We start from the raw sequence: 27,911 nt of genomic DNA on the forward strand, positions 1-27,911 counted from the left end.
ACATTAAAAAAATTTTTTTTCTTAGTTTTTTTGAAATTTCATTGTATTTAATGAAACAGAAAAGTTTTTGAATCAAGTAATGTTTACTTAAATCGATGAAAATTTGTTTATTCAATAAACTTTCTGCTTGATTCAAGATAATAATATTCTATGAAATGATCTCGCTTAAAATTTTTTTTCTCTCAAATCACGACAATATTTAATCAGTGTGCTTACCGAAAATAATTAATAATATTCATCGAAAGAAGTCTAGCAATTCAGTACTATTTTCTATTTTACATTAATTTAAAGTAAGAAAAATAAACGAATATTGGATTAAAAATAATTACTATTTCCAAACAATTACCACAATTTCTGATGCCCATTTGTTCAACTATATATGTATACAAATAAATGGATAGTAAATTTTATTATTGATTTTTCAGGATCATAAAAAATGATTTTTTATTAAAATACCAAAAAACCAAAATCATTTTCTTTCAACGAAAATCTGTTTTCTTAGGTTCGTTAATAATAACTTTCTGTATTTATTTAATTACAAAAATTTATAGTGTTAGTTGCGTACACAATTGACTTATAAGGTATAAGATTAAGTATCGTAATTTTAATAGAACTGGCAAACGACCTCGCGGCGGGTATGTGCATAGTAAGTTTAAATTGGCAACACCCGGCACTTGGAATTTCCCTGGTAAAACTAAAACCAATAAAAAAAAGCTAAAGTTATAAAAAATAAAAAAAGTACGTAAATAACAAGACAATAGGACAGAATAGAATAAAATTAACGAAAGGAGTAAGAAACTTAACTAAACGTGAACATGAACGTGAACGCAGTCCCCCTGATGTTCACCAGGTAGCGGGTATCCACTCGTGCCAAGGTCATTGATTCCTTCAACAGTTCCGGCTGGTTTTCTGGGTCAGGTTAATCGTCCCGAGGCGACAAGCCGACGTACCACCTGGTAAATACAGTGGAATTCTTATTTTACTATCTTTTTTCTCTTCTCTTCATTCAGAGTATCTTCATTAAAATATTGAACAAACTTCTTGCAATAAAATTATTCATTATTGATTTTCTATAATTATTTGTATCAAATATATATTCATAAATTAAATAAAAAAGTATTTAAAAATAAGGATCTTTTCGTTCTCACAAGAAGATAATAAAATAATCAATCAAGTATCAATAATTCTGATTTTCAGTTTTTCAGTAATTGAAAATATAATTGAAGTATACTTGTCTTAATAAGAAAAGGAATCCCTCTACTTCATATGCTCATTTAATTTAACATGTAATTTCTTTACCCCCACTTTGAGAATTTAAGGCCATTCAAGTTCATTCTCGTATTGGGACAACTTTAGATAAGAGATAGTAAGATGAACCACGAAGGCGTTAAGCTCACGTACAAGTGAAGGAACGCAGTTATGTACGACTACATATATTCTTGTACTTGCTTTTAATGTGTGTGGTTTATGACACATGCACATACTCTACAGGATACGATATCTGTATACATCTTCCGGATCCAGTGTCGGTCAAGGCTGCGTCACACTCGTATGTTTAATTTAAAAATATCTGAAGATTTAATAATTCAAAATCTTATTAACTAAATCAGAATAAAAATATTTATAAAATTCTATACTTCCGCTTGAAGTGAATTTCAAAATGGATCAAATAGACAAATGTTGATATTGAAAAAAGATATGCTCGCGATAATCTACCACAATAAATCATTATTAGAATATTATATTTTATAAAAAACATGAATGTCTAATCATCTTGAAGTACATTTTTTCTAAATTTTAGAAAACAGAAAAAAATGTTCAGATTTTCATCCAGCTACAAATTTGTTTTAACTGCAAGTATCAGTACAAATAAACTTGTTTACTTGTAAAGTAAACAGTTAATATAAGCGTTGTTAAATTACTAGTATAAATGTAAGTTATATGATTTTTAATTATAAAGAAAATTTCAAAAATTTCTTAATTACATCAAAATTCATAGTGTATTGGAAAATCAAAATTTTTCATTAATTAAATAATTTATTTATTTAATTTTTAACTGTCTTCAATATACTTGATTCTTCTTCTGTGCGTTTGCGTATGATCTAATTTTTTTTCATTCATTCATCCATTCTTATTTTCTGTTCTATTTTTCTCTCTCATGCGTATCCTATAATTACCTTAACTTTATTAATTCAAAAACATAATTTACTATCCTCATCATTTAGCAATAATTTATTTCTCAACACATGCCTTTCTAATAAATTTGCCCGGCGAATCAAATGACTGCTTAACTTATGCTAACATTGATTATTTTAAGAATTTTAGGAAAAGTTATGAATTTATAGAAATATAAATGTAATTACTAACGGAATTGAAGGTAAAAATCAGTTATTGTTATCTTGAGATTTGCAGACACAATCATAATATAAATAATTATTGACTTTATACCCACACACACACACACATCAACTTAAACTACATTCCATTCCATCACCTTAACTCAACTCCATTCTTTTTACAATAAGACTACGTATACATCCTTAATATAATACCAGTACGGTACAAGCAAGGTAGCAAGTATGTATGGGTATTCTTTACTAATATCTACATGTCTTTTGTAAAACGTGAATCAATGAGAGGATATTTTAAGTCTCAGCCTCATACGTAAGTATGTAAAGGTTCTCAAAACCACATGTACATATTATCAGGATATTGCGCGAGAATTATAAATTACAAGTTAAAAGAGAAATAAAATAATACACACTTTTATTATTTCTATACAGGCTAATTACGACGATCTACCTAAGTCAACCTTTTTTTTTTCGCTAATAACTCACATGGAAAAAAATATTTACTCATATTCTCACACTTACATGAAGGTAGATGACCCGATCCATATATATCACCATTTAACGCATATTGTTTTTTTTTTGCTTTTTTGTTTCAAATCAATATTGAATAATTTAAACACTAAAGAATTTAAATAAATGTAAAAATTATTTGTAAAATTTACGGATGAAGCTTTAAAATAAAAAAAATATTATTAAAAATTATCTCTAAAAAATGTATCTAAGAAATTAAATCAAAAAAATTAATTATTAAACAACATATTGTTTCAGGTATTATATAAAAATACGGTAACAGTGCTGATGAGATAGGGCTCCAATTTTTTTTTCCATGAAAAATCAAAAAATTAACTGAGCCAATTTTTTTCTGATTTTGTTCTTCATCGCGCTGGATTTGTAAATGAAAATTTTTAAAATCGTAAGAAATAAGTTTTTTAAATACATTTTCCAATTTGAAAATAAAAAAAATTTAGATTTGTCTCTTCTTTCATTGGAATTTTTTAAGCATGAACTTTTCTAGTACCGTACTGTTCTTTTCTCAAAAAGCAAAAAAAAACGAAGCAAATTAAAAAAAAAAAAAAAAAGGTGAAAAGTTATGATACCATGATTTAAACACTTTTTATGACTTTTTGAACATTAATAAATACATTTTATTTATAGGATTTATACTTTGAAAATTTATTGTGATCCGTTTTTTTCAGTAATATATTAGTTTAATTTTAACTTCTACAGTGATATTTAGATATCTTATATTTTTTATGTTAAATTTTTCCTATGAAGTAAAAAAAATTCATTAATTTATTTATTAGCACGTTATATAGTAGAGAGTAATTTGATATAAGATATAATAAATATACATTAACAAATCTAAATAATTAAAACTTTGATATTTATCATTTTATAGTCATCAGTAATGAGCTATCAATTGAAATGCACTTTTATCCTACCGGTTTTTAGTTGCTTAATTTTCAGTCTGCCATGGAAAACAATTAATTAAAAAAATTGTACATTGGTTTTTAAATTAATAATTGTTTATAAATTCAAATTCTTACACTAATTAAACAACACTTAATTTTATCTGCCGATAAGAAGAATACAGCTAATAGAGAGATTGATTTAATTTAAGTAAAGTCATCTTGATCAATTTATATAAACTATGAAACTTTCGTAATTATATAAACAAATTGAAAACTCTACTTTAGCAGTATGTCTCTTAAACATTTATGATTATAATATGAAAAATATATTCTTCTCTGAATTGCAAATAAGTTTTATTCTTACCAAATAATATATATTAGTTTTGTACAGCAAACCACAATCTATCTTTATGACACTCCTAGAATGGTGTGTTGGTGGTATTGTTTGTTGGTGGTATGGTATGAGCGTAAAATGGTGACGTCAACCACTGACGAACGTACTCCAGGATGATGAAGCACTAAAAAAAATTTAGCAGTTACTTTTTATCTCATAAAATTAAAAATAATCATGGTAATAAAACTGCTTTGTGGTTTGGTATGATACCAATATTTAATTATTAGACTATCGAGATTCTTAAGTCATAAAAATTATTCGAGTGGTGACATCATCTCGGATGTCAACGCTGTTTGCTTTTTATCTTCGCTGATAATGATAATGATCCTGACGTTGATACTGATGCTTTTGTCATGCTCCTGCTGATGATGTTGCTGAGGATTATGATGATGATGATGATGCTGCTGCTGCTGCTGCTGTTGCTGATGGCGAGGTGTATGAACGCGTTGATGATGGCTCGACAAGGCGACGAGTCCCGATGTAGAAGGAGTTGTTGCCTTCTTTCACTCTATAACTTACGGACACGAAGCTCATCGAACCACGCAGCCGGCTGCCGTAAACGGTCGAGTAGGAGGAAAGAGCTGTGCTGTGGAATCTCAGCGGTGGCACGTCAGGCCCCGCCAAGTAGTAGTGGCCCATCAGTTCTTACAGGTCTGTTGTCGCGATTAAGTCCAATAACTTTATTTGTCTAAATACATATATTTATTTTATAGTTATAATTATAAATATAATAAATTGACTGAATAATTAATAAATTAAATTTGATATTTTTGCTTAATAGATAATTCCGACTTGTTTTATATAACAATGTAACGTAACGAAGATAATTTTTTACGATTGTGATTAACGAACCAGATGATAATCGGGACACCGCAGACGTAATCGCGACGTGATAATACTAAAGAATGCCGCTTGACAGTGACCTACTTGCCGGTTTCGGTTTTCTTACGTCCGACCGCATACTCAAATCACCTGTAACATCGAATTATCACTCACAAGTGATTTTAATTTTACTATACCTTACAAAAACCAGTGTCTAATAATTATTGTAATTAATAATAATTATTATTATTTAAATATGTTACCTAATATTGTGAGCTATTAAGCATATTTATATACATTTATCAACACAATACGGGGAATAAATGATAAGAGTAAGTGAATAGTGTGAAATTTATGTACAAGCTTATTTAATTTTTTAGTATAATTAATTACGTTGAGATAAATCTTGAATTTGTACAAATTTTCGGTAATTATGTAGAAATAGGATTCAAACTATTTTCAAATGAAAAAAATATATCTTTATGTTTCAAAGTTAATGCACCGCCTTTAAATTGTTGATTTAAAGTTAAAATTTTATTTTAAAGATTTTTTAAATTCACAAATCTTCATGAAATTAAAATTTTTTGGAAATGTAACAATTTTTTTTTTCAATCCGCTGAAATGTAAAACATGTTAAAAAAAATTGTGAATATCTTAATAAAACCTAAAATTTTTTTTGTAAATTTTTTCCCGACGCCTAGAATTTAAAACGAAATAATAGATAATACGATCTCTCTGAAATTTGTGCATATCGACGTTAATGGGGAATCCCTAGCCGTTATATCCTGAAAGCGGACGTTTTCCTCGGTCATGCGCGCATCGAGAAACCGGCGCGCGTTCGTCTGGAACGCGGAAACCGGCAAAACCGGCCACCCGAGAACCAAATAGCTTCAAAGCTTCTATTCTCGGTAATGTATCCGTTTATATTTAGATAAGACACATTACTGCCATCTCATAATTGTTAAAGACTCATTGGTTACAAATTTTTGAAAATGTGTACTGTACTTGTTTATTACATTACGACTTTCAATTTTACTGAACTGTATTGTTTAAATAAATACAATTCTTAGGTTTTACAATTGGATAATATTTCATTGCAGACTCGAGACTTCCAACAATTCACTTTGTCACTTGTGTATGAAAAATTACAATTCGTTTAAGTTCGAGGTAAAGATGTCTCGACTTCCTTCGAAGAACCTAACCTCGACTCAAATGTATATTGTACTGATAATTTATTGCTATTGTTGATTTCATAACTCGTTTATTTTAAGCTATAACATTTGAGTAAACTTTGTCTTGAGACTTTGCATTTTTTTTTTTTTTTGTGTAGATATACATATAAATTTATTCATTCTAAAATTTTCATGCACAATCTAAAGACATAAAAGAAATATAATAAAATTATTTTGAAGAAAACCGGTTGTTTTGCATCAAGAATTCATTCTCTTGTGGTTTCTAAATTCTTAAATTAAAATCGTTATATCTTCGATAAATACATATTTCGACTTAATGAAAAAGTACATTATCTTCAATCAAAGTAAACAAATTCCTCAACAAAGAAATGAAAATGAAGTTAGCCGACATTTCAAAATTTTTAGAAATTTCTTAATGAAAAATTTCAATTAAACAATTAAAAAAAAATTTCACCTATAAAAAACTTGAAAAACTATAAGTGCAATTTTTTAGAAATGTCTTTTTAGTTGTAATTTAATTAATAAAAAAAATCAAAAATTTTCAGACATCAGCTAACTTCAGTGTCATACAAAGAATAAATATGATATTTTCATTTTTTTGCAAAATTTTTTACTTCAAATAGTATTTTATCTGTTCAAAACATTATCAATTTAAAAATCCTTAAATCTCAAATTTTTATGTAAGAAAACGAAATTAATTATTTTCATTATAACAACTTTTTCAATTACAAAGTTTTCTTTGTAAATCATTATAAACACCAGTGTTAATCACTAAATGTATATAATCTTACATTTTTTTTTTTTTAACTTATTCTTACATTTTTCAACCGTTATTAAGGACATGAAATCAATATTTATTATTTAGTCTGTTAATACACAACATGATCAGAATCTTTTATTTGTCAATGTAATTTGTTTAGAATTTTTCTAAATTATATTTTCAATTCCTGCTATTTTTTTTTTTTTATTTAACTAGAACCGCCCGATTTGAATAAGTATTCTGATAATACTCTGCAACAACTTAAAAATTTCAAGAATTTCGTGGATATTTATTATTACAAAGACTCTAACTTAGATGATAAATTTTTAAGAAACTACTGAAAAAATTTGAACAAAATTGATAAAATCAAAAATAAAAATTCTTCAAATCATTCGATTTGACGTGGAATGCCCTATATGCTCAATATTTCTGTTCAGATTACCCATATAATATGGGTTCGGACTATTTCTATTTAAAAATATCAACTAACCGTCCCCTGAAATGATAGAGTTAGATCATTAACTAATTACAACGTCAACATTAATTTTTCAATTAATTCGAAAAATTCACGACTTTTCGATGAAAAATGTGAAACAATTCGAAAATATAGATATATTTTGTTTAAAAATGATGAAGTTTGAAATTAAAATTATTGAGTAGAGAAAAATTTTGCTAATCCTTCAAAAATCATAATTAGTGTCTTGAATTGATGGAGCTGAATATTTTGGAAAAAAAATTAGGAAAACGTTTGACCCTGAAGGCCATCCATGCAACTTCCCGCTACTTTCGTAATTAAGCGCTCAAAATTGCGCTTATTACGTTTTTGAACTCGAAGAGCTCAACAATATCATTTTCATGTAGCTTTGAGCTCTCCGAGCTATATATATATATATATAGCTATATATATAGACATACAGACACAATCGCGGGAATAGTCAGGGAAGCTTCCTAGAACCTCGAAACGTCGAGGTCCGATGAAAACTGGATTTTCGAAAAACGGGGTGAAAACAATAACTTCCCGATTTTTGAAAATCTTCGATTTTTTTAGCGGAAAGTTAAAAAAAAAAAAAACAATATTCTTGAATAAATTTTTTTCTTTCAGTGTGATAACATTTGAGTAATTAGTGAAATAATGTTGATGAAATAAAGTGAATGAGCTACGCGCCCGGGCGATGTCTTCATCGGCCGTCCCCTTTTGATAAAGTGGTCGGTGGGACTTTCGTCCGTTTGCAAAGCTCAATATATTCAACGACTTAAAAGGTAAATTACAAGATTCAAAATAAAAAAACTTCTAGAATAATAATGATATCATTAAATTCATCAATGTGTATGAAGAAACAGATCCATCCAAAGTCGATAAAATTCTTCAAAAACAAACTACGATCATGTCATATCAGTAATAATGTTATGTTTTACCGAAATTATAAAAGTATTGAGATGGAAATTTTAAACAAAATCCAAGCTCTGCAAAAGCGGTAAGTAAAACAAAACTTTTTACCAAGTTTAAAACTGATACTTATTCGTAAACACAACCAAATGAGTTCAGATTATTTATGTAAGATCACAAAATATGTTGCATGATTTTATTAATAATTATATCTACTTTTTTGTTACCTATAATTTTACTGTATTCAATTAAAAACTAATTAAATGTATCTCATATTGTAATTTTATCAGTCACAGCGCCAGGAGCACTAAAGTCAAGACTATTAATAGTTAAGTCAACCCCCGATTACTGCAGTTACTTCTATTAATTAAAATACCGTTTGAAAATATAAATCGTTACTAAAAAAAATTCACTAAATAGTTTGATGTCTAGGTAGGTAAAATACAAAAGTTTTGAGAATTTAAAAATAAAATCTTTTTCTATTTTTCTTCAGTAATTTTAATATTTATCGATGTAAGAGCCCAATATCTACGCTGCATGAATATAAAGGACTGTATATTTATACGCGTGGATTTATCAAGATTTTTTTACGGTTGAATTGCGTAAATAATCACGTCTAGTTTATTAATCTTATCTTAGAAAATATGTTATAATAATGAATGAAACTATTTAAAAAAAATTTATTATTTGTTGATTTATATTAGTTTCGTTTTTTAAAATTATCTTGAAAAGAGTTTATTAGTTTAATAGTTATTTATAGGGATGAAATTGAGCTGTAAAAATCTTTTAAAACATAAGCTTTCCAATTAATATTAGTCTTTTTACACTAAAGTCTAAAAACTGGATTCTTTAAGCTCTAAAATACTTTCTTTATGATTTTAATACGAATATTTTTCACCTAAACACAACCCATCAAAAATCACAGAAAAATTTCGAAATTTTTTTGCTATCTTAATTCTTAGGAGTAGTATATATTAATTGTAACTTATCGAAGTATCGATCATACTAAAGAACGAAGTTAGAACATTACATTATTAAAAAAGCGCCATTTGGCCATACCCGACGTGGATAGATAGATTTCTTGTTTAAATATTTAAAAAAAAAAAAAAAAAAAAACACGTTATTAAAAGGCAATAATGTCGTAAAATTTATTTTTTATTATACTTTTGCAAATAACGATATGAAACCGACTACAACAAATAGATATTTAAAAACATCTACCCAAAAAATAAAATTTGTAACATATGAAAGTCATTTGATGATAAAAGCTAAAAATCAATTTATACTTGATTTTTTTTTAATTTTCCCAACTGCGAAATAAATTGAAAAAAGTATCAAAAGGCGACTAAAAATATCTCAAATTGAAGATAATTATATGAATTTTGACATAAATTTAACAGATTTAAGCTATCTTTTACGGCTTAAAAATTAGTTGAAGAAAAAGGGCCGAAAAACGTTAATGTAAAATTTTTTAAAATTTTCAAAATTACGGAACCAATTAAAAAAATCATCAAAATCAGACAAATGATAGTTTAATTGAAGGTAATTAGACATGGCGCGTTACATAAATACATATATAAACTTTTGAGCCAATGCTATTTTCGACATTACTTGATGAAATGAAACATATTATGAAAAAATTTTCTTAAAATTATGACATGAGACCGGCTACAATATATAGATTTCTAAAGGAATCTACCAAAAACCTTGCTTAAAATAACCCTCTGATTTGGTCAAGTTTAATTATAATCAATAAGAACTTAACATCTGACTTATAATTCTTGTAATTTTGATTGAATTGTTAGCGTAGTAATGTAAGATATCTCTCTGTATACTGAGACAAAGAAAAAAATGATTGAATGTGTGAATCAGAGAGAAATTTAGTCTAAATGAAGTTTCATTTATTTCCTTTGACTTACCTGCATGACTCACATTGATACCCGGATCAAGAATGTGGATCTTTTTTTAGTTACTACGGAAGTATTGGAATGTTGGAATTTTGTGAGTCACCAATCTCGAATATTTCACTTTTCATTGCGTTGTTTCGCATGCCTTAAGCGCGAAACACGGAGGTAGTGCTCTGCTCTCGTCTTAAAACCAAGTTTTCGATTTCTTCATGTTGTGACCGAAATTTATAATACATCTATGAATCATATACGAATATATCATCATCATTAGAAAGAAAACAGATCAATGAGCAACAATTTTATATAAAATATCTATTTGTACTGTGATGATATTTGATGCCAAGTTATCCAGAATTTCTGTGCTTGATTTGAATACAACTTTTTAGGTAGAATTGTTTAAAAATCTATCTATTGTAGCCGGTCTTATGTTGTAATTTTAAGAAAATTTTGTTATAATATGCTTCATTTCATCGAGTAATGTCGAAAAATGGCATTGGCTCAAAAGGTGATATATGTATTTATGTATATATATATATATATATATATATATATATATATATATTAGGGTGTGCCAAAATTCAATTTCCATGAAAATCCTTTTAAAATTAGAATTTTGAGTTCCGCTTTTAGCAGGAGCTGTGTTTAGGCATTTCCCAAGATATTTTGGGGTGAGATAATTTGTATTATATATTTGTATTATTTACATATATATAATCGGCCGGTTAGTTTACAAGTTGTGGGTGTTTGAAAATTTTTTTCATTTTAAAAAAATTTTGAATTTCGTACATTTCATGAAAATAGTTTTCCAGGTGTAAAATCTATCAAATTTGTACTAAACTTCATCTAATTACCTTCAATTAAATTATCATTTGTCTGGTTTTGATGATTTTTTTAATTCATTCCGTGATTTTGAAAATTTGAAAAAATTTTACATTACCATTTTTCAGCTCTTTTTCTTCAACTAATTTTTAAGCCGTAAAAGATAGCTTAAATTTGTCAAATTTATGTCAAAATTCATATAATTATCTTCAATTTGAGATATTTTTAATCGCCTTTTGATACTTTTTTCAATTTATTTCGCAGTTGGGAAAATTAAAAAAAAATCAAGTATAAATTGATTTTTAGCTTTTATCATCAAATGACTTTCATCTGTTACAAATTTTATTTTTTGGGTAGATATTTTTAAATATCTATTTGTTGTAGTCGGTCTCATATCGTTATTTGCAAAAATATAATAAAAAATAAATCTTACGACATTGTTGCCTTTTAATAATGTGGTTTTTTTTTAATATTTAAACAAGAAATCTACCTATCCATGTCGGGTGTGGCCGAATGGCGCTTTATTTTATGAAAAATGTAGATTAAAAAAAAAAAATTTGAAAAATTATAGACCGTACAGACCATCTCTGAAGCTTTCCGTTATTTTCGAGCTCAAAGTGCTCGGGTAAAGTTAAATTCGATTGAAAATTTTCTACACGTAATACTGAAAAGTAGAAAATAAATATTAAAGTAAAAAAAGAAAAAACAAATAAAAAAGAGTTAAAAGTGTGTGGAGCGCATACGATACAAAATGTAAATGATACGAAATGTTGTGTCGGTTTTTTCCACGGCAACTTTCTGTACACCTGATTTACCTATTGCATTGTGTTTCAACTTTTACGTTTTAATTTCAAAAGTATTATTATTATTTCTTGATAACTGTTGAAAATTTATATTAACCAAATTTTGGGACTTCGTATACAAAATTCATAATCTTTAGGTGGCTAAAAACAATTTTTCTATAAAACACTGAAGTTGACAGATATTAAAAATTTTTTTAGAATTTTATAGGAATTAAATTATTAAAAAAAAAAATTAATTAAAAAATTTCACATGTGAAAATTAATAAAAATTACAAGTGAAAATTTTTAGAAGCATTTTTTTTATCGTAATTAATTTCTTAAAAAAATTTTTAAAATTGACTGCTGACCGCTAACTTCAGTATTATTCTTTTTATTATTTTCTATATTGTTTAATCGATTTAAAAAATGTGATATTTTACAGTAAATTAACTAACTAGTAATAAAAAAAAAAAAAAATATTATAATTCTAAAGTAAGAAGTTTCATGTGCTGCGTCAGCCGATTATATAGTTATATTAATTTACAATTAATGAAAGTTAAAAATTTATTTTTAATTCTTCACCGATAAAAAATTAGTAAGTCCCAAAATTAATTAATAATAGTTGTATTTATAAAAGTACAAAACAGCAGCAGTTAGTAAGTTGCATGAGAGTCGCGCATCAAGACAAATATCGAAGTTAGGTTTTCTAATAGTCTTACGTGCTGGAACGAATCCTTAGCTTCACAGATTTTAGCCACTTCTGTTGCATTTACAGTTCAAATGAATATCCATACTAATTTACTTATATTTTGTGTGCAGTAACGTATTACCAACAAACTAAAATAAATTATGATAGATTACAACATAATTAATGATTGATTGTCCCATAATAATTCCATATTAAAATCTCATAATCCCAACATAAAATTGAGATAAAACATATGTGAAGCCAATTTATTCGTAATGTGATTGGTCAAATATATCATAAGCATAAAAATATATGCAAACTCTATATTCTGTAAAAATTTATATTATAAAATACTAACATTATTTTTGATAAAATGATAATGGTTGGTCATTGTCATCACAAACTAAAAACATTATTTGATTTGGATGAGCTATATCTCCATTTTCATTAATAGTGATACTGTTGTCAACTACTGGTTTGTTGAATGACACTTTTTGCCAAACTGATGTTGATGATAGATGGCTGTAACAATAACTATAAAATATATTTTTATAGTAATCATTTGTAAATAAAAAAAATGAATATTAAACAAAAATATAGAGAAAAATCCATTTTAATTCTTACTTGTACATAACGACTGGTTCGCTGTAATACGATAAACTAAACCAACACAGCTGAAATTTCTACAATACATTTTTTGAGAGAACAAAAAGTAAAAGTTGCTAACTTTACCATCAACTTGTAGTCATTTTATGTCATCTTTTTAGTTGAAAATGTAATAAATCATTTAAATTAGATTTAATTTTTCTAATAAATATTTACAATTGAAATTTGAATGAAAATTACCTGATGCTTTATGATATTCAGGAATTAGATAAAGAAACAACTCCTAATCTGAATATTGACAAGGGGTTTTCATTAAAGTCAATATAAATATTTATAATTAATACTTACATGAAAATTTACCAATTGCAACTGACTTGCATGGAATTAAATAATTATAATAACAACAAAAACGAAATAAAACAATACTTAATGTTAAAAACGAAAAATTTGTATATTATCAAGGACAAAAGCCAGTGTTTCCTACGAAAGACTACTTTGTTGATCCTCTGGACCATGAAAAAACGTCCCCGAATGACAAAACGTAATAGAAAATTCGATTTTTTAAATCTTTTAAAACATACAAGCAAAAAATAGTATTTTATCAAAACTAGCTCTTGCAATAAAACTAAAAATTAGAAAATTTAATATTTGATATTTAAAAACTTTTTAATCATTCGTAAAAAGATTTTCGTTTTTCGTATGTACATAATATTATTTTAAATATAGTTAAATAATTATAATCATATTTACATTTTCATCAATTAAATAATGCTTTAATTGAATATTCTACCACATATTCAAAGGAAGTTGTCCCCCGGGTGGCGGTATACTATTTGATGCTAAAGAATTTCTAAGAAAAGCTTCCAGTCGACTAATGGGGCCACCAATAACACCTTGTTTCTCTAACAGTGGATAGTACTGGTCATTTAGAGCTCTCAGAAGCTTTGGAAACTGCGTAGGATATGCACTGAACATCGAATTTCCACACACTTGAAGTATATCATAAATTAAAGTAGCTATCGCGTCCACATGTTCTGGTTTTGGAACTAAATGATATAATAAGATTTAATAAACATACAAAAAATATCGCTAAATTTTTATGAAATAAAAATAAAATTACCTAAATTTAAAGTTGCCGCCAACCATCTCCATGCGTTTTCAAGATTATGAGGATGTGGACACGTAACACCACGTCTTAGTTTAGTGATAATTATAGCTGCGTACAACCTCATGATACCAGAAATCCGACAGAGAAATTTATCTTGTCTTTCAACAACGTTGTCAATATATTTATATCCTATAGATTTATAATAATCTTCTCTATTTTCTCCCGGCAATTGAGATAAGTACACGGGACAAATATAAGGACATATAGTACGAAAATGCGCTAACAATAGTTCCATTAGATCAGGAAAATCACAGCACAGCGCCACTGTAACTGCTGCTATTCCAAACGCCATTTCTGGTTTACTTGAAACTAAAGTTTCTCCTTGATTCTAAAAATTAAATTTCATTAAATTATTTAACTACTAAAAAAATATTAAATAAATAATTATAAACACAATACTTACAACAATATTCTTAGCAAGCAAATTTTTACAGAAATTACTACTTCCTGGATACTGATTGATGTTAAGTGTAGTGTTTCCTTGCAATAGTAATCGAAGTTTATTATATTTATCCATCAAGTCGGATCCACTAGCAGCAGATATCGTGTTAACAGGAATGTTTATTGCCTTTTGGCATTCAAATCTGAATCTTTTGGTTTCAGGGGATTGTAAAAACTCATGATAACTTCCAGCATACTGGTGTAAAAACGCTATGGAATTATCTAATATTCGTCGTGATTCTTGATCTTCATAGTAGTTAGGTGCACTCGTCGTTATTTCATTCGGTGGAGTCTCCGGTATCGTTTGTTCAGCTTCATGATTAATTTGTCCAGTTTGTTCTTGTTGCTCACTAATTTGGGCTTGAGTAATTGCTTGAATTCTCGTTGATTCAGCTTCCGCAAGAACTTGAGCTTCAGCTTGTCTCATCTCTTCCTTTAGTTTTGCTAATTTTTCATCAAAATCGGCATTAATTCTATCAATTTCAATTCTAGACAAATTAACAATTTCATCCGCCAACTGTATAATATTTTCAGCACAAGTTACATCGAATGCAGTCAATTCAGCTGATCTTGCTTTCTCACTGATCATTTCCATCTGCTTGTACAATTCTTTAAATTTAAGATCGAAAGGACTGAGAGCTTGAACAACAGTATTGTGATCTTTGGACCCATTTAAAAGCAAAAAAAAAGATTGTATTTTTTCGTTAAGCATGGCATCCAAAGATTCTATCAACGCTTTTCTTTCAGACGCTTGGTGTTGCTGCGCTTCACGTTCAAATCTTTCTTTTCGTTCCTTAAATTTTTGAGCATTCAACTGCTGGGCATGTCTTCTTTTTATCTCATCCTGCTGTGCCAATCGCTCTTCGTCTGCTTCAAGTTTCGCTAAGCTAGCAGCTCTTTCTCGTTCTTTTTTGGCCATATGAAGCTCTCGTAATAATACCATTTCCTCCCGAAACTCCTTTGAAGCTTTTGCCATTTGTTCCTGACGTTTTTCAACTGCCTTTCGTACTTCCTCTTTTCGTTGTAATTCATTTTCAACAAGAATCTTTTTTATAGAAAAAGTAATAGCACTTCGGGAAGATTTTGAAGCAGGCGATTTTTCTGTTGATTTTGAATCATTTATAACATTATTAAAGTTGTTCGAAATATTTTCCAAATTTTCTTTACATATTGATTCTGTAACAGCATTAGGACCAATTGTCACATTGTTTACTGATTCGGAGATATTAACAGCCTTTTTCAATGCTGATATTTTTACAGCTTCAAAGGCATTAGTAATTTCTGTCATACTATTACCCTGAAAAAAAAAAATTTTTTTTCAGTAGAGAAAGAATATAGATCACATTAGAAAAATTATAACCTTGAGAAATTTTGATAATGAAAATAAAATACTTACATGTCTGTTAAATGAGTTATTAATGCTCATCATTGAAGTTATTTTATAAAATAAATAATATTTATCACAATTAATTAACAATGTACAGTGTAAAGGTCTATAAACTTGTTTTAAAATTTGTATAATTGTATAATCCGTAAATATGTGTAAATGTTTATAAATGCAACAATAGATTTTGTGAACTAGAGCAGTGTGACCAGATCGTGCGATTTTTTTACCCCCACTTTGTACCGCTTTCAATGTAGTCAGATGAGAGTGTCCTACAAAGTGGGGGTAAGAAAAGAGCACGTTCTGGCCACACTGAACTAGAGCCCGCGCGTAGATGTAAATCAACCTTAAGCGTGATCTTAAGGCAGTGTTTAGATTCATAGACAAAACATGACACTGAAGTTGACAGATATAAAAATTTTTTTAGATATTTATAGCAATTAAATTATTATGAAAAATATTAAATTAAAAAGTTTCACATGTAAAAATTAATAAAAATTACAAGCGAAAATTTTTAGAAGCATTTTTTTATTGTAATTGATTTATTAAAAAAATTTTTTAAATTAACAGCTGACTGCTAACTCCAGTATTATGACAAAATATAAAAAAATATATCCTTAGAAAAACTAGCACTTAATAATTTTAATAATCTTGAACGCAGCTAATTAGGCAAAACGATGCAAATTTTAAATATTAATCGGAGAGAAAATTGTCTGATTATTCAACATTAGTGATAAGATTGTAATCGAATCAAATAATTTTAAATTTATTAATCATCAATTTTGAAATGCGGGATAAAATTTTATCTTATGCTAAAATATGTTTTTAATCCAACTACCTAATTGAAATTATTAATAATATTTAAATTAATCCCAGATGAAAAAACTCTATCTTTTATCTCTTTTGTCCAAAGATGGCAGAATGTTTAGATTTAGACTCGGGAGTCGAGACATTTTTGCGTGAAAAACAAAATAGGGATCGTGCCTCTAGAATGTCACGCCAACTAGTGACTAAAACGCGAACCTTTTGAGCAATAATAATAATAATACTTTCCTTCTGTAACATGTGATTTTCGATAGATTTGTTTTTTTATTGCGATAAATTTTTAATAATTTACAATGTCTTCATCAATAAAGTCGTGTTGTATAAAAGGTTGTACAGAAAAATCTCGCAAAGAGCAAGGCATAAATTTGTCGGTGAAATTTTATACTTTTCCACAAAATACTAGTGTTTATCCGTGGAAGGAGAGTAAGCGTTTAAAATGGATAAATGCAGTGAAAAAATATGTGTAAGTAATTAACAATTATTACAAAAATAAATACATCTTTTAAGTTAGTATAAAAAAATGTCTTCATATTTATTTTATTAAAGTTAGTAAGCAATCATGAGATAGATAATAATTAAATAATAAAAATATAACCTAAAATTTTTTTTTATTTCAGTAAAAATCCAAAAGACTGGAAGCCGAATAAAAGTACAAGAATTTGTAGTGTTCATTTTATTAACAATAATAAACCAGAGCACCCACTTCATCCATCGTATGTTCCTTCTATTTTTCCGGAAAAAAAAAATACTAAAAATTTAATTCAATCTGTTACATGACGATCATCATTGAGCTAAACATAAAAAATTAATGAACTTGTTAAGATGAATTTGATTAAATATTTAATTACATCAAGAATGAGTAAAAATAATAAACAAATTAATACATACTGTTAGTTTGACATTATAAACTTTAGATACAGTTGTCTCTGCAACAACATTGGCGGTTATGATAACCGGATTATTTAAAATTCTTTTTTCTATCACATTCAGTACATGTCCTGACTCGAAAAGTTTTTTGCCTTTCGAATCGTTCTGACCGCGAATATTTTCATCATTTTTTATTGGCCGAAAACCATACTTTATTATTTTTTATAATTTTTTTTCATTTATTATAAACAAATTTTTGCCCATTTTGTACACACTTTTTACACTAAAGCGCGCGAGCGTCAGCTGAAGTGCTGCCTCTACAGTTAGTGCACGATCCCTATAAGGTATAAGCTTTTAACACAGATGGCACTATATATAAATTTTAATAAACATGAAGTTATCTCACAATCGATCTAAATTGAACGATACGATATGGAAGCTACTCATAATAGTGACCGTGAGTTGATTTATTCTCACAATAATCAATCAACGCAAATATTTACAGAGTTAAAAAAAACTTTTGGAATTGAGATGTAAGTAGTTATGTATTCAATAATTAACAGATTTATAAAATTGCTTTAATCATGATATATATTTCAAGTATTGTTTGATTTAATATTTATGTTTACTTTCACATTCAATGTGATTATTCGATTATAAATATAAATAATGTCATTATTTATCAGCATAATAAATAAATACTTTCGGAGAAATATAATAAAATCCACATGTCGAAATCTTGAATACTTGATTAAATTATTATTTATATTTAGACACAGATGATCAATGTTGGAAGGATGGTATTGCCGGTCAATTGCAAACAACAATGCAGAAGCCGAGGATGATGAAGAGGATAGTCCCGAAGAAGAAGTACCGAATTATAAAGATCAATATCGTAATTTAAAACGAAAACTTAAATTTCTAATTTATGTAAGTTTATTGTCATTGATTTTTTTTTTGTTTCAATTGAAAAAAATTGTTACTGAATATATAATTATTTATAATAATTATGTTTATGTATTACAGGAAAATGAATGTTTTCAAGAAGCCTTGAGGTCAACCCAACGTAAGTTATTAAAAGTGAATCGTGACAAGAGTTTTTTACTAGATCGTTTACTCCAATATGAAAAGGTAGATGCATCTTTTAGTGAAAGTGATGAAACCGAGTCGTCAGATGATGACATGTCACGATTAGAAACATTAAATAAAAAGAAGAAAGTAGAAATAAATTTTAATAATCACACTCCACATGGCCTATCGCCTGTAAAACCTTCAAGTACAACTAAAAAGAAAAAATCAACTCCAAAATCAGCTTTAAAACCTCAAAATAACCCATCTGTTCAAACCAACTCTAATAATGTTATGTCAATGGTATCAATGATTTCCGATGGTCATATGACACCTGAAGAAGTAGAGCGACATTTAGAGTCGCGTCAGACGTACCTGGAATTGGTGCCTGAAAAAGCACCACCAACTGTCCCTACCGAAATGTTTAGCAACGACCCGTCTTTGGACAGTGAGTCTAATGAAATTGGTGAACTCGAAACTTCACCTAGTAATATGGGTGAAGATTGTCTCAGCGTTGACATGATGGCTGAATGAATCCATTTTTTATCCTAATTATCAAAATAATGCATCAATTGATAACTAAAATATTATTTTTTCTTTCCTCAAAATTGTATAATGTACATGCATATAAATTAAAAAGTTTTACATTAATTCTGTTGTTTTTTTTTTCCTTTCCAGTTTTATTAATTGACATATAACCATAATTAAAATTTTTAAACATCAAATGTTAATATTATTTTTTCAAATATTTAAAGGAATAAATTTAATTTATTGTTTATTCAGAAGGAAATTAATATTATGGAAGACACAATATCAATTACACTCGACTGGATAGTAGATAAAGTATCAAATAGTTTAGAAAATAAAATTGAAAAAATCAGCCAATGCGTATCAATAAACATTGACGATAATTCAATTGAAGAAAAATCTTGTCGTATTTGCTATGACTTAACTCTATTACCTATTATTTATCCATGTCGATGTAAGGTAACTGAAGGAGAACAAAATAATTTTTTTTTATTTTATATTTATAAATATACATTAATGAATTATTAACGTAATATTTTATACAAAAAAAATATTTATTTTACATAATAACAATAATTACAAGTAATAAATTATTTTTCTTAGGGTACGATGGGAGCAATCCATTTATCTTGTTTAGAACGCTGGTTGGAAGAGAGTAACAGAAATAGTTGTGAGTTGTGTGGTTATCAATTTGATATAGAACGCACACCACGTTACAGCGCATTACACTCCATAATAATATGGATGTGCACAAAACAAGAGGAACAACAATTATTTGTACGCAATATACGTGTTGATTTAATACGCTGCATGATCGCCACTCCACTGACATTAGGCTCAACTTACGTATGTATTGTCGCCGCGGATTTTTATTCGACAAATAACTATGACAACTTCCCGCCTGCAAGATGGACAACTTATTCACTTATTGCTATGATGATATTAGTTGTATTTTCATATTTTGCTTGGATCTACATGGCTTTGCAATATCATCAACGAGTATGGTTTTATTGGTGGCAAAAAACAAGTGTTGTTAAGTTGAAGCATCATCACACGTCGATGGAAGACGTAAATAAAAATCTGACGATGTACCGCTCGAGGATGAGCCACGGGATCTTGCCAGTCTGAGGACGATCCGCGGCTGTGACTGTTAAGATGCCCGGCGTTTTAATGATACTCTTCCACGGCTTAATTGTGATATACAAATACGGACTTTGGTACCATCAGATACTTTTTTAACCCAAATCTATATTTTTAATAATAAATATTTATGATGAATAAATAAAGTAAATAGTATAATATAATAACAATATCAATAATACTTACGACTTCTGTTCCAATAGCTGCTATATTTGCACCGAACCTTGACATTTCCATACCCTCTACGTAAACTGGTTGTCCTCTGTGGTACCATCTTCTTTCATACCAAAGTTTTCCATCTTCAATCCGCGTTTCAACTAAATTTGCTTCTGTAGAAGGTGGTACATGAGAAGTAGAAATATTTACAGGATTGTTGAAGTGTGGTATTACCACTGAAATAATTATTAACCCACACTTTGTTATTTTTTTTTTATTTATAACTATTAGACAAACAAAATGCATTTAGGTACCTTGTTTCCGGACTGTTGGAACTACTTTTCCTCGGCTTATTGCTTTGAGATCATTTTCTATTTCTTTTTCATCAAGCAAATAATTCAATTGAGCGGGAGGTGGTTTACGACGTTTCTCGACTTTTTCTGGAACTGGATCATTTGGTCTTCGACGTAATTTTCTTGTCATCACTGGTTTTACCTAATACAAATTTTTATTATTGAATTATTGTTTCCTACACGGAAAGAATAAGATGACTCTGAATATCATCCCAGATTATACTCAGTGATATCTGTGGTGAAATAGTATATTACACACCGAGGGAAGTAAAGTAAGAAATAAATGTCAATTACATGTGATCTAAGGCTTTTCTTTTTTACTTCCTAAGGGCTGTATACTATTTTTTTTTTCGACGAAGGCGGAAAGCGGCATTTTGTTTAGCGCAGCGGGACGAAAGTTGCCACTTTCCGCCGGAGGACAAAAAAAAATTTAGATAGTAACTAGTATAATCCAGATTATACTGAGTGATATCTGAATTATACTTATTGTAATCTGGATTATACTAGCTACTATCTGAAACTTTTTTCACTCAGTATAATCCGGGATGATAACCAGTATCATCTTGTTCTTTCCGTATATAATCAGTAATATACTAATCTTACAATAATACTTTTACTGGAAATTGATTTTAGTTTCTTTAATTTAAAGTTTCCTTAAGTTAAAAATTACTCTGATTCAAAATATCTACTTTTTCCAACGAATAATTGATTTAAAAAAAAAAGTTAAATATTCAAAATTTTATAAGCACTAAGATTAAATAGAAATTTAAAATATTTTATTAGTGAGTAATCGAAAATGAAATTGGTATCATAATTATTATAAAGGATGCCTCCTATTTAATAAAGTAAATTATAAGTCTATAAATTTTATCATTTTCGCGGTTTATGAGAAAATCTTTATCTACCTCTGTAGAATCACCGGTTAGTTCCATTGTTTGTCGATCAGATTCAATCATTTTTTTCTTTTCCTCCATATCAGTCAATAAATTTTCTTTGAGGTCTATTTTTTTTTCTTCAAATTCTTTGCAAGCAGCTTTTTTTTCAGCTACATAATCCCTTTCCGCCCACTCAATAAGATACTCACGGTGAATAATATTTAAACGTAATCTGAAATAAAATAATTACTTAAATATTTATTAAAATTTTAATATTTACTTTAATGAACGCTTCTATACCTTTCTTGATATTGAGACTCCAAACGTTTCAACTTACGGATAAACTCTGGATGGCTTCCATCATTTAATTGTTGAAGTTGTTTTTTCAAGCTTCCTAATTTATCTTGATAAACCCTAAAATCATTATTTATTTATCTTTACTTGTTATAAAAATAAATAATTAATCATTATCGATTACTTACTGTTCTTTAATTTCTGTCATCTCCTCAGATTTTCCCATCTCAGGTTCACTTGCTTCTTCAGTATCTAAATATTCATAATTACAAATTCTCAAAATTAATAAAAAAAAAATATCAGTTTATAAAAAAAAAAACAAAAATTATAATGAGAATTAATTTAGCAGCTTTTTTTTAATTTTTAGAATATTTTAATAAATAACTATGGCAAAAATAAATCAGAAAAAACATTGACATTTAGAAATTTTAAAAAATTATAAATGCAATTTTTTAAGAATAGTTTTCCAGAAAAGATTTATTTGCTAAATAAAATTAAAAAATTATCAAGTGGCTGTTTTATTATGCTAACTTTGATGTCATAAATTATAACCTAACTTTAGTCAAAAACTTTTTTACTCAACGAAGGAAAATAAATAAACAATAACCTTCATCGCTTTCGTCTGGATCATCAACATTTCGATCATCATCCATATAATGCTCATTGTCATCATCAAGATCATAATCATCTGGTCCGTAGACAACCGAAAAGGGTGATCCTTGGTACGACATTTTTTCCAACTTTTTTTAATACAAAAAATAAGGATTAATTTCTTAAATTATACTCACATTTATTTGCTTATTATTTAATCATTTAAAAATATTTACCATTAGATTCCAAATATTTTTATTCAACTCAAAATGTCAAAACAACTCAATCTATTTTCAAAATACCCGAGGCCAGTTCTGAGTGCATACTACATATATATGTTATATGTTTATGTATAGATGTCTCCTTTTTACAAGGTTGTCAGATATTGCTTATAAATCGTTGAGGTGAAGCGCTGAAGTAGTCGTTATTACATAAAAAGGATTTATATATACTTGAAAAAAAAATCTATTTTCGTTAAAGAAAATAATCTTAATTTATAACACTTTTTCTTATCTATTTTGATGATTAGTTTTATTAATTTCTTCAAGAGTAAACAAATTATATAATTAGTTTATTGTTTTTTCTTATAAAATTGGGGTCAGGCTTATTTTCCCGAAGGGGGGTCAGGCTCATTTTCCCGAAGCCCAAAATCCCGAAAAGTTATTTACCGTCCAAGACAGTGGGTTATAGGGTTGCGCGAATGAACTATAGATGGCGATAAGAGTATCATAAAGAGCAGCAAAGCATCGAAATGCGAGGCGAAATAATACAAAAGAAACAGAATACGGAGTAATATACAACCTGTAAGACTTAAGAAAAAGACTTTGTGAGAGTATAAAGGGTCGGTTCAAATTCACACGGATGATTTCGAAATTGTTAAGGATAATAATAAAAATAATCAACTGGTTTAGGCGATAATCACTAAAAAAAACTAATAATAAATTAAAAATAATAAAAAAAAATTATTTAATTAATAATTATACGTAATACCTAAAAATTGTCCACCCGTTTATTTTTAAACGGGTGATCATAATATTCGCAGGGAAAATAATTGCTATGATCTATTTTCTGGGGGTCACAGTATTAAAAATAATTAATTATAGAACAATAATAAAGAAAAAAAATTATTAAGTAAATGATTCAACCTAAGACACAAAGAATTGCATGACCGTTTAGTTTTGAACGGATGACTATTATTTTAGCAAGGACAATAATTGCAATAATCAGTTGGCTAAAGGGATTAGTTTAAAAAATGGTTAATTATATAATAATTATCGAGAAAAAAAATTTTTAAGTTGATCAATCAACCTGAGATACAGGAAATTGCATGCCCGTTTATTTTTAAACAGGTGACTATTATTTTAAAAAGGACAATAATTGCAATAATCAGTTGGCTGGGGGGATTAGTATCAGAAATCATTAATTAGGTAATAATAAACAAGAAAAAATATTATTAAGTTGATTAATCAAGCTGAGACACAGAAAATTGCACGCCCGTTTATTTTTAAACGGGTGACTATTATTTTAAAGAGGGCAATAATTGCAATAATCAGTTGGCTGGGGGGATTAGTATCAGAAATCATTAATTAGGTAATAATAAACAAGAAAAAATATGATTAAGTTGATTAATCAACCCTGATTAAAAAAATGAATTAAAAAGTATTGGAAATAACGAAATTTGAATTCTTTCCAATACTTCTGAATACTTTAAATACTTTTGAATTCTTTATCTTATGGAAAATTAACATTGTCAATCGGTTTGAATTCTTTTTTTTAATCAGGGAAGCTGAGACACAGGAAATTGCACGCCCGTTTATTTTTAAACGGGTGACTATTATTTCAGCAAGGACAATAATTGCAATAATCAGTTGGCTAGGGGGATTAGTGTCCATAACAATCTATTTTTGCTTTCTCTCTCTCTCTTTTTTTTTTTTTTTTTTTTTTTTAAGTATAATATAAAATAAAATATTGGATAAAAAAAGGTACTAACGGACAAGATTGGAAGGTTTCGGACGTTTCTTCAGGTTTCTCGTCAGATCTGCGTTGTAAGACTCGGAATAGTTATCGGTTTTTTTGTGCAAATTGTTGACACAAATATCTTTGGGACCTCTCTGGTATAGCCAATAATCTTCATAGTAATCCAGGAGAGGCGCAAAGATCGTTTTGTAGTCATTACTCAAATTTTTCACAAAAATTCGATAACCTTCCCGAATCATACTCTCCGGAAGAAAAGCGATCGCCATAAGCCTTCGCAATTCGATACGCCCCTCAGAGTCGTTTTTTAAATTCTTCCATACTCCAAGCGTAGCAGCATTTCTTTGAATAGCCTAAGAAAAGATTTCTGGTTAGTGAAATCACAGGTTTATGAAATAGTTAGTAAAATTTTAAGTACTATAATCATGATATAAAGCGAGTGGCAAAACAAGTTTACGATGCAAATGATGATTTCATAAAATTTAATTCTTAGATACTGGGAGGTATTTTGAGAGTCCGTTGTTTTGAAAGTTTTGCAGTTCAGGCCTCATATAACTGATAAGTAGTTGTGGGGCCCAGTTAAATAGAGCTTTCAAGTGGGTAATAGGTTTGTGAATTGAATTTGTATAAATAATAGTTAATTGGAATTTCTAATTAGGGAACTCAAAGGATGATATGAAAATGAGGCAAAAATTAGTAGTTAAGGTCGAAATAAATCAGACAATTTGAAGTAAAAGTAAATACTCGGTGGTTTGAAGATTAGAGGGTTCAAAAAAGTTCTTCCTCAGATTTGTTAGAGCCTACAACAGAATTTCCAAGTCAGGGCCTCCATTTGTTTAAACAATTTAGTAAACAAATAGCCGATATTCCATAAGACTTGATAAACAAAATGACTAAGGCGTATAGGATACTAGGAATTTACCCTGATTAAAAAAAAGAATTCAAACCGATTGACAATGTTAATTTTCCATAAGATAAAGAATTCAAAAGTATTTAAAGTATTCAGAAGTATTGGAAAGAATTCAAATTTCGTTATTTCCAATACTTTTTAATTCATTTTTTTAATCAGGGTACTATAGAGTTCCAACAAACAGGCGCCTTGACTTGGTGATTTTTTGCAGGCTCTGACAAATCTGAGGATGAGCTTTTCTAAACCCTTCAATCTTGAAATCACCGATGATCTTTTTTTTTTTTTTTTTTTTAAATTGTCCGATCTATTTTGACATTAACTACTAACAGCAAAATCTAACAGCTAATTAGAGCCTCATAATATTGAATATATGTTTTTCTGCAAAGCAATTCGTGGAAGTTAATATGACAAAGTAGAATTTATAGTATGGAAAAATTCGAAAAATAGTACCTGCGAAAGGTGAAAGAAGCATCCCCGGATATCGGCCAATGGCATGCATTTTTTAAGCGCATTCCTACTAGCTAGTTCGTAATCTGTCATAATAACTTTACTATAATTTTTAAAGTCTTTGAAAATTACAGTAAAGATACTGTAGTAGAAAACTTCAGTTTTTCGGTTCATCAGGATCCATGCTACTGGAAAAGCCTACATAAACAATGAACTTTATATAAACTACAACTAAAAAATACCTGAAAATAGTTTGCCTTCAAAACCGTTTCTGAAGCTTTGTGCTTTCTTAAAGCTCTAAGCGCTAGAGAATCGAGTTGTCAATTAATTTTTTAGAATATGATTAAGATCGAAATGTTCAAATATATATATATTAAAAAAATATGTTTTTAGAGAGCTTAGAAAAAATCAAAGATTACATTTTTTTACACAAAGAGTTTAAGAATAAAGTAACGCGCAAATATCCGAGCACTATGACTTTGAAAATAGAACTTCAGCTAGTAGATAATAATAAAATATTACCGAATTCTCTAAAATTGCATGGATTACGTAGAGTTGATGATGTTTAGTTTGCAGCTTAGGTGCGATCGCTGGATAGCGAGAGAACGTTCCATCGCAACAGAATAGCTCAGTCTTACTGAATTTAGCCATGTATTCCGGATTCCATAATAATAGCGATCGACTTTTTTCCGTCGCTATAAGCTGCACCATAATTCTTCTACCACTGTACTCCAACAAATCTAAATATTTATCATCGGTGGAAATTGAAAAAAATTAGTCGAGGCCTCCGGTGATAGGTGGATATGTTATTTCTGGACAACTCCATCGTTTCATTGTACTTTTAATTGAGACATACGGTATAAATACAGCTGCTTCTGGGCATCTGCATGAATAAATGGATTTGTATTAATTTGGAACATGGAAAAATGTATCCTTATACCGTAATCGGAATAATAAAGGAATCGAAAAAAAAAAAGTATGAAAATCAGTTGACCCTGTAGGTCATCCCTGCAACTTACCGTTATTCTTAAACTGAATAGGCTAATTTGACCTATTTAATAATGTAATTTTGTCGAAAATTTACTAAAAGAATAATGTTTTATTGTTCTTTTAACTTTAAACATTGTTTGCAATAAAAATTTTAAAAAAAGTTTAAAAAAATTAAATTTTCGATTGAAACAATGATTGTAAAACATTTAGGAGCAAAAGACCTGATGAAAGAATTCGTTTTTGTCATTTTTCTCATCAATGTTTTTAGCTTGGAAAAAAATATTCAACCACGCCATCATGACGGTGAAATAACCTGTTTATCCAATATAAGTCAATATATTAAAAAAATGTTTTAAAATTAATATTAAGGGTTTAACAAAATTTTTTTTTTAATGATGTTTCTTATCGAAGACAAAATTATGCTTTTTCGTTAAAAGTCAGATACCACCGCGAGAAATGTTAACTTTCAGGTTTTTAAAAATCAAATTAGAAATTGAATGAACAGACTATCTTCTTCTTATGATGACTTAACTTCACTTTTTCATTGAAATACAGTTTGTAAATAATCACTTAAACACTTTGAATGTTTTATTTCGATCCTTTCATTTATTCAAAGTCGTGTGTATTTTTATGAGAAAGAAAAACTCTTTGTGTATATGCGTCCGGACTTACCTTAACGACACCTCGTCATAAATTCGTTTTTGTCGCATCCTGGGAGACACTTTTCTTTAAGTAAATGCCTAAACTCTCGTATTTTGGCAAATAATGGATTTTTTTGG

General features: G+C 28.4%; 5 protein-coding genes across 6 annotated transcripts; 3 read left to right on the forward strand and 2 right to left on the reverse strand.

Moving 5' to 3' along the window:
* Positions 1-13,483: 13,483 nt before the first annotated feature.
* Gle1 (Gle1 RNA export mediator) lies at positions 13,484-16,355 on the reverse strand. The gene is made up of 4 exons (XM_074260061.1): positions 16,127-16,355; positions 14,693-16,027; positions 14,242-14,617; positions 13,484-14,167 (listed from the first exon to the last, which is right to left on the reverse strand). The coding sequence occupies exons 1-4, from the start codon at positions 16,157-16,159 to the stop codon at positions 13,908-13,910; spliced, it is 2,004 nt and encodes a 667-aa protein (XP_074116162.1). The 5' UTR covers positions 16,160-16,355; the 3' UTR covers positions 13,484-13,907.
* An 818-nt stretch (positions 16,356-17,173) lies between these two features.
* On the forward strand, positions 17,174-17,826 carry LOC141538531 (uncharacterized). Its single transcript, XM_074260067.1, has 2 exons — positions 17,174-17,402; positions 17,557-17,826. Exons 1-2 carry the CDS (start codon positions 17,233-17,235, stop codon positions 17,714-17,716), a joined length of 330 nt encoding a protein of 109 aa, XP_074116168.1. The 5' UTR covers positions 17,174-17,232; the 3' UTR covers positions 17,717-17,826.
* Positions 17,827-18,198: 372 nt separating this feature from the next.
* LOC141538529 (uncharacterized) lies at positions 18,199-19,525 on the forward strand. The gene is made up of 3 exons (XM_074260064.1): positions 18,199-18,339; positions 18,580-18,736; positions 18,833-19,525. Exons 2-3 carry the CDS (start codon positions 18,593-18,595, stop codon positions 19,406-19,408), a joined length of 720 nt encoding a protein of 239 aa, XP_074116165.1. The 5' UTR covers positions 18,199-18,339; positions 18,580-18,592; the 3' UTR covers positions 19,409-19,525.
* Positions 19,526-19,888: 363 nt separating this feature from the next.
* Positions 19,889-20,712, forward strand: LOC141538530 (E3 ubiquitin-protein ligase MARCHF2). The gene has a single exon (XM_074260066.1). The coding sequence runs from the start codon at positions 20,012-20,014 to the stop codon at positions 20,528-20,530; it is 519 nt and encodes a 172-aa protein (XP_074116167.1). The 5' UTR covers positions 19,889-20,011; the 3' UTR covers positions 20,531-20,712.
* LOC141538528 (sin3 histone deacetylase corepressor complex component SDS3) lies at positions 20,467-23,205 on the reverse strand. Of its 2 annotated transcripts, none has more exons than XM_074260063.1 (8): positions 23,048-23,205; positions 22,828-22,960; positions 22,409-22,472; positions 22,227-22,340; positions 21,957-22,158; positions 21,013-21,193; positions 20,729-20,871; positions 20,467-20,648 (listed from the first exon to the last, which is right to left on the reverse strand). In XM_074260063.1, the coding sequence occupies exons 1-8, from the start codon at positions 23,048-23,050 to the stop codon at positions 20,553-20,555; spliced, it is 936 nt and encodes a 311-aa protein (XP_074116164.1). In that variant the 5' UTR covers positions 23,051-23,205; the 3' UTR covers positions 20,467-20,552. The 2 variants fall into 2 exon arrangements, with proteins under 2 accessions (XP_074116164.1, XP_074116163.1); XM_074260062.1 differs by having other exon boundaries at positions 20,729-20,934.
* Positions 23,206-27,911: the final 4,706 nt, after the last annotated feature.

The sequence above is a fragment of the Cotesia typhae genome, unplaced genomic scaffold (assembly GCF_013202065.1).
Source record: "Cotesia typhae breed Kobodo isofemale line unplaced genomic scaffold, CoteBio_Ctyphae contig_22, whole genome shotgun sequence".
In the NCBI taxonomy this organism is placed as follows: Eukaryota; Metazoa; Arthropoda; class Insecta; order Hymenoptera; family Braconidae; genus Cotesia; species Cotesia typhae.